Source organism: Sarcophilus harrisii, chromosome 4 (genome assembly GCF_902635505.1).
Source record: "Sarcophilus harrisii chromosome 4, mSarHar1.11, whole genome shotgun sequence".
Classification (NCBI taxonomy): domain Eukaryota; kingdom Metazoa; phylum Chordata; class Mammalia; order Dasyuromorphia; family Dasyuridae; genus Sarcophilus; species Sarcophilus harrisii.
This window is the reverse complement of record NC_045429.1, coordinates 436270246-436284069: the sequence shown is the minus strand read 5'-3', so window position 1 is coordinate 436284069 and position 13824 is coordinate 436270246. Positions and strand designations below refer to the sequence as shown.

Genomic DNA, 13824 nt, shown 5'->3' with positions numbered 1-13824 from the left:
GTTTTACTTGATCTTAATCAGATATTCTGTCTTTACTCCCATGGCTTCAGGAGGAAATGTGAGGATGAAGGGACCCTACACACTATACAGAAAGCAGCAAGGACAGCAGACCACAGCAAGAATGAAGAGATTCAGTGGAACAGATGACATAGATTGACCATTACAAAAAGGGGAAACCTAAAACAATGGGGTCGCAAGAAGGTTTCCATATCCAAATGAAAGGCCAGACCACAGTGACGTGAAAGATGGTGCAGACTTGGGATGCTACAACAGTGCAATGAGAGACCTGGGCTCTGGTTGTGATATTACCATTGACTGGTGATAGTGCAAAGTCAGGCAAAGTGCTTCCCATCCCTTGTTTTTTCAATCTACAAAATGAGGTAGCAGGACTAGGTGGTTTCTAGGACTAATGGGAGCACTCCTGCAAAGATTCCTCTTTCTTTCCTCCTTTCTTCTCTCCTTCCTTTCTCTGTCTCTCTCTCTCACACACAAACACAAATACAGTTGCTTAGTTGGATCCAATAGGGGAAAAGAATTCCCAATCTTTGCCATCACATATACTAATGCTGCCAAAGTTTTCCCAAGATACCCTTTTTCTGCCCAACCTTTCAGCTGTGTGAACAAGCAAAGGGCTTTGGTATGGGTGACAATCCTCTTAAGTCAGTGATGCCTAGGAATGGTAGAGATAAAGACTGAGGTTGCCAGACATTGCAGGCAGACAGTCCCGTCTTCTCTCTCCACTACTGAAGCCGTCCATCCCAATGACTCCATATTAGTGCTTCTCTTCCCCGAGTCCTGCCCCTTTCAAATGAACAGCCATTAAGGCTGGCACCACCCACATGAATATATTACTGGAGGCTAACAAGAGACATACAAGCCCGTGGGTCAGACATACCTTTTGCTCCAAGAGTGCTCTGCGGAGGGAGACCCTCTGCTCTAGCTCTCGGAGCTCCCGGTCATGCTGGGCCTCCGCCTGCATCTTGATCTTGCTTTGATATGCATTGAGTAGCTCCAGCTCCTGCTGCAGCTGCATCTTTAAGACTTGGCACTCAGCTTCCTGAGCCTCATCCAAACGAAGCTGGGAGGGGAAAAAAAGAGGCCTGACTCACATGGGGGCAGGCCCCTGGTAACCCACTCAAGGGTGGGGAGAAGAAAGGGAAAGAGAAAGGGAGAACAGGGAAGGGTTTTTGTCTTTTTTTTTTTTTTTTTTTTAAGTATGTACTTATTATCTCTTGTAAACAAAGATGATTCTTCTAATAAGCTAGCCTGAACAGAGCTTGAGAAATCTAGTATCAGGCTAAATGATGCAATTTTTTTTTTCTTTCTTTCTTTTTTTTTTACTCAGTAAAGGGAGAGAACAAAAAAACAGCAGCATTCCATTCAAATGGGATAATGGGGGAAACTCTCAATGTAATACTACTTATTGGCCCACTGAGTTGGCCAGTTAAAACTATGGCCTTAGTTTTAACCTTAAGCAGTTAGAAGGGTTCTAATCCTGTTCTTTAGAAAATGAAGTGGTTTATGGGGAGAGGAGGGGGCTGGGACAGAATCTATTTCCATCTGATTCATTCTCCATATCATGGAAAGGTCCCTCTCACTAATGTCCTGGAGCTGCAGCAGGAGAATTTTGGTTTCGATGTCTATTCTGGCTACCCTCATGTCATCTAGGTGGGGGGACCCTATGTAGACAAAGCTACTCACAGCTTGTGTAGAGAGCATTTCGTTAATGCTGTGATCATACTGCTCTGCCAGAATGGCCAGTTTCCTCGTCTGCTCCTCCTTGAGCCGCTTGAGAACTGCTTTGTGCTCACTCTTTGGTGTGGTCTCCAACAGGTGGTTCCTCAAGGCTTTGTACTGTCTGGTCTGGATCTTGCAGGTATCTTGAAATTGTTTTTTTATTTGCAGTTCTTTAGACTGAGAGAAGAGAGAAAGGATGCATCAGTTATATGGTTTTCAAGTTACTCTTATCTTGAGAAGCTGAGAAATTACAAACCTAAAGAAAAGGAATAGAGAAGTCCAAGGAGCGCATACACACACACACACACACACACACACACACACACACACACACATACACACACACACACACACACACACACGATGGGATCCCAGGCCACAGCTACCTTCCTTCAATATGTGGAACATTGGCATTTTGACAAGAAAAGCTTCAACTTCAATATGTGTCAGGACACAAAGATCCTACTGATGGCCCTGTTCTCAGCAGTCCTCCTCCCTTTTCTGGCCAACTTGGTCATGACTTCAGGGATTCATTCAGTGGACTCTGATTGGCTTGAAAATCCTTGTGATGGACACAGAGACACAAACTCAAAGGGCCTCTCTGAATCAATACGCTGGGAACATCACGGTTTCCATGAACCAGCCCACACAGTAGCCTCCGGAACCCTGTCTCTGCCACAGGATGCTCAGGCCTGGCCCTCCTCAGATGTCAAGGAGAGCCTCAGATTACCAGATTGGCCACACAGCCATAACCAGACAAGCAGAATGTGACATGCTTGAGGCTAACCGGGAAGGTTTTTCTACTCCATTAACACTCCTGTCTTTCTCCTTGAGGGGACAAGCTTACTCTGTGATTGCACAAAGGATGAAACGGCATGGATCGCTGCCTCTTTCTCAGTGCTCCCTCCCCAACAAGCATTAAGAAGCTGGCCCCTGCTTTAGCTTGCCCACCCCACTCTGCTATCTCCTGCCTCCTGACCAGAATCCCTTCTACTTACTCCTGCTTTTTGCAAAGCAGACTTCCTGGGGACTCATCGGACACCAATTTGAACGAGGAGCTTGAATAGTCTAATCACCTGCTTCTTTCGGTGGAATGATCTCACCAATGACTCTCTGCCTGGATTCATTCTCCAGGATTAGCATACTACTGATTTCTTCACACTAGCCTCATCCCAGTGATTATGAACCCCCAACTGCAAATATGAAGACCCACTCCACCTGTTACTTTCCTATTTCCTTTTCATCTGGCTCAATCTCACCCTGCGTACCCCTTATTCCCATCTGCCTATCCATCCCACTGTATCTTTGGGATCCTTGCCCTGTAATTTGCACACTTCCTGTTATCTTTTGCTTTTCTCACTTCTTCCATTTTCTGGCACTCACTAAGAGCTTGCTGTTCCCTTGATAATAAAATCACATCATTTCCCGATTGGCCGTTCTCTCCAGAAACTTCTTTTTCTGCAAGATGAAATCAACTTTTAAAAACACCTGTTTCCTGAACATTCCCACCCAATTGGAGAGGATAGTTCAGGGGGACACTGAAGAGCTCCTCTCAGATCCTCCACTATTTCATTTCCTATCTGCTTGTCCCGCAGTAGGTAACAACTCCCCCTTCTGCTCTTCCCCACACACTTTTCAGCTTCTTTTGATCATCTTATGCCTTTCTTTGTATTCCCAGAGTTTAGCATGAGTGCCTACAACACAATAACTGCTTAATCCATGTTTACTGACCCTGACTTTTCCCCCTTAAATCTTTTCCTTTCCTAAATCATCTTCTGGCTCTGGAATCTGGATCCCTCTTGATCAAAGAGCCAGCTTCTCTGGCCATCTTTTCTAGTACTGCTTGCCCTTTTACAACCCATGATTCACTGTTGTGATGGTGGAGCTAGAGTACTTCTTGCTCCCTCAGCCCCCCTCACTCAGAAACCTCCCTTTTCTTTAGAGCCATGCTATTCAAATTTATCACCCAATCAAGATCCTGATGGTCATTATTTATTGACTTCTAGAACATTCTCCTTCTATCCTCCATGAGTTCATTGCCTAATTCATAGTCTTTTCCCACTTCACCTCTTGCATTCACACAATTTTCCAGTTGCTCAATCTATTAATTTTCTTGATCTATTCCTCAACTATATACCAAAATGGTTCTATACAAATGTAGGTTTGTTCATCAACTCCAAAATTCCTTTACCTGAACACCATTTTTTATCATCTCATCTTTTCCTATGCTTTGCAACTCCTAAGCCCGTTCTACTCATTGTGACTTCCATTCTCTCTCTCAGTCATTTCCCAGGTCTCTAACCCTATGATGGCTACAATCTCCACCCAGTGCCAAATCAGCTCAACTTTACACTTGAATCCCTTGTCCCTGTCCCATCTCCAACCACATCTTGCATAGCTCTAACAGTGAATTACTCTAAACATCTTGTAAATCTGATTCCTATTAGTTACTGAATGAAGCTGAAGAAAAATCTTATAGAGCTGCTCTGATTGGTTTCATTACAAATTAATGTGACAATCTCAGCTGTGCCCTCACTAGAGCAAGGTAACTCTTTATATACCTCCTGAGTTGATTTGTTCTACCATTCATCACATTTTTTAAAAATTTGAGGCTATTCAGTGAGAGATCTCTTTTGATCTTCTATCACTCAAACACCTTCTTACACTATCTTCAACCTCCCTTCTACAGACAAATCCTTCTACATTCACCCTTAATCTCATCATCTCTCACCCTCTCCAGTAAACTGTCCTTACATTACCTATCTTAGTCCTCTCTACCCCTGTATCTTCCCCATTCTTAAAAAAACCTTAGTTAATCGGTTATAATCCTATGTTGTTCCTCCCCTTCTCAGCTTAGCTCTGTAAGAAGGCTGCTTATACTTGGTATCTCCCATTCCTCTCATCCCACTCGCTAATAAACCCTCTGCAATCTGGCTTCCAAACTCCTTAATTAATTAAAACTCCAAAAAATTAATTAATATTCCTACCTCAAATCCAATTCATCCTCTACTCAGCTACTAACAGCTACTAAAGTGATAATCATAAAGTGTATGTCTGCATTTAAATCCTCTACTCAATAAACTCCAGTGGCTCTGCATTACCCCAGGATCAAATCTAATCCTTCAAATAAAAACTTCTATTTGGCATGTAAAGCCTTTCATAACTGGTCTCTTTTTACCTTTCCAGTCTTTTTATACTTTACTTCAGTCTACATCTACACCATCTACACCAGCCTCCTTCCACCAGCCCCCCCAAGATGCCTGAGCTTCCAATCCTTACACTTAAAGGCTTTCCTTGCTCACCTCAACCTCCTTGGCTTTCTTGACTTTTTTTTAAGAGTCAATTCCCAACTCTAGCAAGAGATCTTTTCTAGCCTCTCTGCTCCTCTGTTGCTAATGTCATTCTTCTGGAATTAGATTCCATTTATACTATATATATATTTTATAGGTTTACTGTTATTTGTTTATTGTCTGCTCCATTAAAATGTGAGCTCTCTATGGTCCCAATAAGTATTTTTTTCCTTTCTTTGTATTCCCAGTCAGTGTTCAGCACACAGTAAGTATTTAGTAAGAGCTCATTGAGAAATAAAAACAAAGCTTAATCTTTCCATAATCTAGAAAAAAGTCATACAACGATATATTCAGCTGGGGCCCAAGAATAGAAATAGCCACTATTTTTCTGGGATCTTTTTGGAAGATAAAGTAATTCTACTCTAAAGACAGAAAAGGGCCCTTGCCTGTGTCTGGTCTCAAAACTTATCCTGGTTTCTCAGCCCCAAGCAACTTTTCTTTAACCAAAATAATATTAATAATAATAACAGCAACAATAATACTAATTCATTTAAAATTTTTTTTACTCCCAAATTCTTTCCCTCCACCACCTACTGAAAAAGCCAGCAATATAATACCTATTTATCCAAGAAAAATCAGGGAAAATATATGTCCATATTAGTGATGTCCAAGCACTTTAAAAAAAACCTATTATTCCTTGTCCTGTCTGCATAGTTCAAATTGATCACCACTTTGCTTCTTTCAAATGACATACCCTCTTCCTTTTTGTACTTCTGTACTGCCATTTCCCCACTTCCTTATTTAGAATTTAGTCTAAGACTCAGCTCTATAAAGCCTGTTCTCACTCTCTCAGCTCCTAGTGCTCCCTCCCAAAATTTGTGTATCTGTCAGATACTAATTAGTATATACACTGTCTCCTCCAATAGAGTGCAAACTCCTGGAGAACCAGAACTGGTTCATGTGTCTCTCTACCCTCAAAGTACAACACAGTGCCTAATAACACAGAGTTTTTCCAATAACTGCAATTTTAACTAGAAAAAGGCACCTGAAGACATTCCCAAGAGGATGCAAACACTTACCAGACTAAAAGAAGGCTAATCTCTGTCCTGCACTTACATATAGCCACACACTAATTCAATGGAATCATGTATAAAAAACACAAAAAGTTATATGATAGATTCTGTGTAAGAAAAGAATATTTTTTGTTTGTTTTTTGGGTACCTTTGGAGAAAAAAAAAAGTTCTTAAATTCTTTGCTCTAGGAATCTGATCTAAGAAGTCTTCCTCTCTACTGAGAGAACATTAGAATTATGACTGTTCAGTTGAATTGCAGTCTGCTGGGTCTAAACTGTCCTTCCCCCCTGAAGCAGAATGCTTAATCCTTAGAATTCTCCCTGTTCAAGGCCTGATTTCTGGCAAGATGTCCTTATTCACAGTGGATGACATCAAGTTTATTCTTTCCTCACTTTCCACCCACTCCCTAGAGACTCCGTGTCATAGTCACATGTCGTGATTCTACTGGAGGTCTGGAGAGAATTTCTTTTAGCTAAGTGGAAAATATAATTTTCTATATATATGGTAGCATATCTCTGAAGCAGAATGCTTAATCCTTAGAATTCTCCCTGTTCTTTCCAGTCAGAAACTGGGCAGAGAAAAGAATCAAAGGCTGTTACCATGATGCACCAATCTTTAACAAGTTTTCATATTTCAAATGCTCCATGATGAAAGGTATCCAATCTGTCAATCTCAGTGGCCTGAGGGAAGAAAAGGAGGTCTCTCCAAAAAGCCATGAAGAGGAAAATTTATTTGAAAAGGAAAGAAAATAAAATGATGGAATGCTACTAAATCACCAGGGCTGCAAGTGAGATAAAATAAAAAATTTAACTTGGACTAAATTTAAAATTCAGAAAGGGAAAAACCCTCACTAAAAACCAGATTACTCTAGATGGAAGAATCAGCTTCAATAGAGAAAAGGCCTTTTTTACTCACATAAAACAAGTAGGTAAGTTACAACATGAAGGAAAACATGTAGATTACTCTCCTTACTAAATTAATATATCCATTTCCCTTCTGAAAATTCCGAGTCTACGCCCCACTCCCCCCAACACCTCCTGAAGGTGAAGAATTTCCTAATTAGAGCATCTATTCATTCAGTCGCAGAGCATAAACAAAAACAAAAAGCACAGAACAAGTTTGTCAAATCACTGCCAAGCCTAAATTTTTCAGCTTCATGAATGAATTAAGTTTTAAGTCAATGGGGACAGCAAAGTGTTTTGAGATTGAGAGTGAAATTTCCTTCATGTCCCTGATCTATCCCAGACCCTCCTGGGTAATTACTCTGAAGGCTTGGGTGCTGTGGATGGAGATTTTGTAGACACAAGTATCTCTGTTCCAAGACACAGTGAGTCCAATAGGAGTACCCTTCTTGTTCCACTCCCATCAGGCTTTAAGTAATGAGAATGAGTGCCCTGCTTCCAAAAGAGACAGCTGTGAGAAAGCCCTTAGGATTGTTCAACCTTTAATAGACTTTATGCCCTTCACTGGACATGGATAGAACTTTAGGAAGAAACAGTTTAACTCCAGCAGTGATACTATGGTATGCTACAAGTATGTAGCTGTTTTAAATTCAATTTTTCTACCATTAAAATTCTTTTTTTTTAATCCTATGTTTTGACTTAATAACTAGCTTATTCTGTTCTTTTCTTGACACTAAACATCACTGATCAGCAATATTTTTCATTTAAATGTCCATATTTGCACATTAGCAAATGAGCATTATTGACTAAGACTCAATTGTTTACAGGCCAGAGCCAAAAGGACCATTTTATTTGGAAAATAAAGATGATTTAGAAATCATACCCTCACCTGATATTTATAAAGAAAAATTGTTACATATATAAGAATTAAGTTTGCATTCCAGTGTGCCAATCCCTTAATGACAAGGGCTGGTAAGGTCAAGAGATAACATGGACAGGAACTGGAACAGGCTATGTGAGCTCCTACTGAGATGGTCACAGTAGTGCCCAGAAAGAAACTATTCTTGGGTCAGTGGTAGTCACCTTCATTTAAGTGTGTACCTTTCCTTCCTGAACCATGCCCACATCAGAGAAAAAGACAGTCCAAAAAGGTACAAAGATGGTATTGTTGGGGAGAGGGAAGTGGACCACAAAAAAAAAAAAATCCTAGGAAAAAGTGTAGGAAAGCTCTGTTTTTCTGGTTCCTTTGTGCCTCCGTAGAACTTCTCACCTACCTTCAGACTCTTGGGCTGTTGCCGAACCTCCATGACATGCTTGCGCCTCAGCTCCCGCTCCCGCCGCTTGTTGTATTCCAGCTGGTTGGTGAGCTCGGTCTGGTGCTGCAGCCTGATCAGTTCACAGCGCATCTTCTGAATGGTACTGAGGTGGCGGAACTCAAGCTCTTGCATGGACTCGTGCTGTCGCAGGAGCATGGCGTGCTCCAAGTCCTTCTGGGTCTGCCTTTTATTTAACTCCTAATCGGGAAAATGAGAGATAGGGATAAGCTGTTCCTCAGATACACAACTAGAAGGAGGCTCTCTGACTTGGGTGTGGCCATGGGGGAGAGTCAATGATTGGGGTCTTTGCCTAGAGCTGTCAAACCTCTAGATTCCTTGGCATCAGGTAGCACACATTTTCTTATACTTTGGGGCACTCGGTGTTACTGAATCTTCCTGGTGATTATGGCTTCTATACAATTTACCAATACTTTTAAACTATATCTAAAGCTCATGTTTAAGCCATCCTGTCAAATGAAAGTCAAAATCAAGAGTTCCTAGAGGTTAGGCTAGGTAGGAGGTGATTATCTAATTGACATTCCAACTTCTACAAGGATTGGGATTAAGAAAAGGGCCCTCGGCTGTACCAAGCAAAACGTGTGCTCCTGCTCCTTGCCCATACTGAATCCCCGGCATGCCTGCTAACACACCTCTCTGACAAGATCCTGTTCCAAATTGTGACGGCTGAGCAGCATTCTCCTTTTGAAGCGCCGGCACTCCAGCTCCAGGTACTGCCTTTGCCTTCTGAGGAGGTTGGCCTCCTCTTCTGCTTGGAAGTGCTGGATGTTCTCCTTCTGTTTGGAGAGCCATTCTTGTTTTTCTTTCTTTGGGGTACTCTGGTTTTCATTTAGCTCCTGGTGAAAGAATTCAGACTAAATTTTACTATCTATGTGCAAGCAAAGTCATCATATCAGATTAGGATGATATTTATTATTCCTTTGACCTTCTGAGAATCTAAACAAGAAATTCAGGACAAATATTGTCCTTAAGGTAACATTTCAGCACTAGGCAATCTTGGTCTTCAGAATACCCCAAAACAGTGTTCTGTTCTTTCTTGACATTTCTTGGCATTAAAAGTCAGTGAAGAAAGGACAAGTGGCCTGTGTACCAGGAAACACGTAATGCTTTTTAGCTTTAAATGGCTCCATTTTTAACAAACTGCAGGATCAGGAGTAGTATCTGAGAAAACCCACTGGTTAGCATGCACCATGTAGCTAAGAGATCCCTCTTCAAGAATGCCAGAAGGCAGTGAATGCTCCAGGACCACTATAAAAAGAGTAGCATAAAATATGGAGCTGAAATAGTTATTAAGCAATATCATATTTCCTGGTTTTACAGATTATAAATACTAATGGTATGAAGTTTTAAGTAAAACTTTGAAATCAATGTAGGAGAATTTGAAGTGGAAAAATAAGCAATAATGAGGTAGCAGAGTAGAATCCATTGTAAAATTGACTTAACTTTCAAGGTTCTAAGATAACCACACAAGTCCCATAGTTTCTTACCTCCACCTCAACAAAAATGCTCTTACATCAAATAAGAGGACAAAAATGGCCAAAAGATTTAATAATAAGAATGGCAGAATGGGCAATGGACTAATCTAAAGTCTTCAGTACTTTCGGTAGTCTAAACACAGTATCAAAATTAGCTATGATGATGCAACTGAAAATTCTTTGGAACTGACATGCTTTATTCATAATGCTGGTCCAAGAAGATGACTACAAAATTTGAGTCCTATTATACCTCCATCTTCTACTAAATGATGACACATGAATAACAGAAAAAAATATGGCAAAAACAAAATCAATTAATAGGTTAGGCTTATAAGAAAATCATCAAATTTAACTTACTACTTAAAAACAATTTCTATGTTACCCAATTTACTTGAAGAGTAGTCACTGTTTTGATAATTTTTATTGATATCAAACTCAGAAAACCCAGATTACTTATCATTAAATTCAGTTATCAAATAACAATCTTATAAATATATTTGAGGAATATATTTTAGAATCTCCTCAAGTTTTCAACTGTACTTCCTATACTACAGAATTACCATACAAAACAATCACTTGAAAAAAATCTAATTACTAAAATTGTGCTTAGCAGAACAGGCAATATGTCTTTGACCAGCAACATATAGATAATTACCTTGATGAGATGATGAATACATGAAAAAGAATATATAATCCTATATTAATATATAGGATACCCATATCTTACCTATCACATCATTTATAGTTAATTATATGTATATTAAAATATTTCAGGCAATCAATTTGTAAGGGAAAAAAATTTATCTGCCACTGAAAGTGCTCTAAGAGCAGAAATCTTTTAGTGCGTAAGAATCATTTTTAATGTAAAAAAAAAAAATTTGTAAGATTCCCAAAAGATGACTTGTGAAATTAATATCTATTAATTGATGCTTCAAGTATCCAATTAGATCACTTTTCTATCTAGAGACTTCATTTAAATAACCATTCTAATGAACAATTAATTTCACTGCTATTCTACTAAAGGTACTTCCTCCCAGGGCTGTTGTAAGGACTATATATATATCATATATAAAGTATCTTCAGAACTCTCTGCTGACCAGCAATTTTTAACAATTCTAAAAAACAAAGAGATATGAAAAGTGTGATCAAACAAGAGAATGAACACATTTTATTTTTGAGAAGCCAATATGGCGACATCAGCTATCCTTACTACAGGGTCAAAAAAGTTTGTACTTTTATTAGCACAAATCCAATCTTTCCTAAAATAAATGGCTTTTGGCTTATTCTAAGTGATATATATCACATGTGACCACATTCTTGTAAATTATTAATAAGAACATAAGTTTCTGCCCATAGGAGAAATGAATAAATTTATAAAGAACATATAAAAAATTTAGGTTTGAAGCTGAAATACTGGTTTGTCTTTCAAAAGACATGGAAAATAGGGAGGAGGTAAGAGATGAAACTAAAAGCATCACTGGCATCCAATCTAGAAATAGGGGATCTATGCTAGAGATTCCTTGTATACTGATGGTATAAAAGCGCCTGACTGACTCTGAATATGACCCAAAGATTATAAATTATTTTACAAAGAGATGGTCATTTTTATAAGCCATCTTTATGAGTTTTCGCAGGTACACCAACTCAATGATACCTGGAGCACTAATAAGTTACCTTCTTTAAACCAATTTTAGTCTGACTTTTTAATCTTTTCTACCCCTGCAAGTCAAATAGCTTTAGCATTTATCATGAGAAATAAGAAATTATTCCCCATGTTCCATTTAATTAATTATCTCTTTAAAAATGCTTGCTTTATTCCTCATGAACCATACTTATTCTCAGTATAATGGAATGGATAAGTAATCAAAGGTAAAAGAAAAGCATCAATATTAACCATCAAGGAATGCTTCCACAGCTGGGAACTTATATCTAACTTGGGATTGCAGGCTATTTTTATGAAGTGGTTGCCCAAGCAAACTCTTTCCTCCCAACTCAACCAGCTGCAGAGCCAGAGTCTGGATTGAACATTTGCATAAACAAGAGAAATACCTCCTTAAGTTGCTCTTTGCGTAGTTTGTATTCTCTCTTCTGGGACTCTAAAAAGCTATTTAATTCTTTTTTCTGCTGTGCTTGAATATGTTGTTGGAATTTCTTCTCTTCGTTGGCCATCACCTTAGCCTAGCAAAAAAAAAACGCAAAAAACCCCCAAAAAGAAGTGAATTGCATGCTATTCAACTTAATTTATTTTATAGTGGTACAACATATATCTCAACTTACGTAAGATTAAGTTGCTAATTTAAAGTTACCATTTCTCTGTCACCACCTTTATGTGAAGAATGTTACATGATACCACATAACTAAAGGAAAAGTAAAAAAAACTTAAACCATTTATTTCTTCTCAAATGATAAGTGGTTTATTGACTTATCAGTCACTATTCTCTAACATCATCTAGGCAGAAGCTATTATCTTGCAACCAACATTCACTTTAAAAAAAGAAAAGTCCAATGCAGAATAAAATGCTAAAAATACCACACCAATCTGGCAAGTGGAGAAACTGAGACAAAGACTTATTTGAATAACTGACCCCAAAATTGTTAAGGTAAATAGTGGAAGTGATTCCCAGTCCCTGATCTAAATGATCAGACCCCAGAAAATTTGAGCAAAAGTCTTTGGGAACCATTTTCTGATCCTCAAAAATTATGAAAGCTACAAAAGATAATTTCACTGCTGCCATTGGTTATTCACAAGCACTGCTTATTATCTAAAATGAAAGGAGAACACATAAGAAAATTACTCCCAACTTTCTGTGCTTCATCTGCAAGCAAACAGCATAAAGCAAAAACATCTTTCTGAAGTCACAGAAATTCCTTGAGAGAGAGACTATACAAGTTAAGGGTTTTCTCCCTAATTGTCAATTTGCTTGACTCCTGGGAAGAAACACGCAAAACACTCAGTGTCATCCCTTTGTCAGTGCTAAGAGATGAACATCAACTGTTTCCCTACCTCCTTCTCCATAGCTGCTTGGTGTTTCTTGATAAGTTTCTCCATTTCTGCGGCAAAATTGTTGCGCTGTGTCTCGAGGTCTTTGTCCAGTCGGAGGCGGTGCTCATCCATCTCAGCCTTGAGCTTGTTCTCCAGAGCCATCAGCTGCTTCTGGTGCTGCCGCCTCATGCGCTTGTAGCCAGACATCTGTTCTCTCAACTCCGAGTCTTGCTCATGTTCCTGCATCTGCCTAGTAACCTACGTGTTCAAGGCAAGAAGGATGAAATAAGAAAAATAATTTTTCCTCCTCATCCTTTGGAAAGAGATCAGTTTTAGAGCTGTTTGGGAAGCCTAAAAATTGGCACCTAGCCTATGTCATTGGCAGAAGGAGCACTGACTCTGGGGCCAAAGCACCCAGGATGAGACCCCAACCACTAGCCTCTAGTTCTTCATCTCCCAGCCTCTGTAGGCCTCTCTTTGCTCTTCTGTAAAACGGCAGGTCTGGAGTAAATGCTTGCAGATCCCTTCTAGATCTACGACAAAGATTCCCCCAGAGTGGCATTTTATGGATGCCAGCTTTGGGTTTAATATTAGTTAATATTCTTTTACACTAGATTAGACAGAATAAACATTAAAGTTGGTCAGCACATGAGTTCAGTGCATGGGCTAGCACCTCAGCTGACAGACACATGGACAGAAGAATATTAATAGGATCAAGTGCCTCAGAAAAATTAACCAGAAGAAAAAAGAATTGGCTCAGATGAGAAAAAAATGACTATTAGAAAATATGGCAGAAAGATACACAAGAGTTAGGAGACCCTAGACTAAATATGTATCAACAATTTCTTGAGATGGTGAGAAAAAAAGAATTTAAACCTTGAAATTCACATGAAGAAGTAGACAGGACATGGAGAACACTGAGACAATTTCCCCACAATGATCGGCACTAATCAGGCATTTCAGTACTGGTCAGGAATTTATTGGTAAACTACAGATTTACATGGAAGAAATGATAAAGTTCCTGTATTTA

The 13824-nt window shown here is 39.3% G+C and overlaps 1 protein-coding gene across 1 annotated transcript in view; it reads right to left on the bottom strand.

The window, feature by feature from the left end:
• The window catches only part of TAOK1 (TAO kinase 1), a 126367-nt gene that overhangs the window by 6947 nt on the left and 105596 nt on the right, over positions 1-13824 (bottom strand). The window contains 6 exon segments of the mRNA XM_031967717.1: positions 896-1078; positions 1702-1914; positions 8277-8516; positions 8969-9172; positions 11861-11989; positions 12816-13052. Coding sequence (XP_031823577.1) covers positions 896-1078; positions 1702-1914; positions 8277-8516; positions 8969-9172; positions 11861-11989; positions 12816-13052 — 1206 coding nt within the window.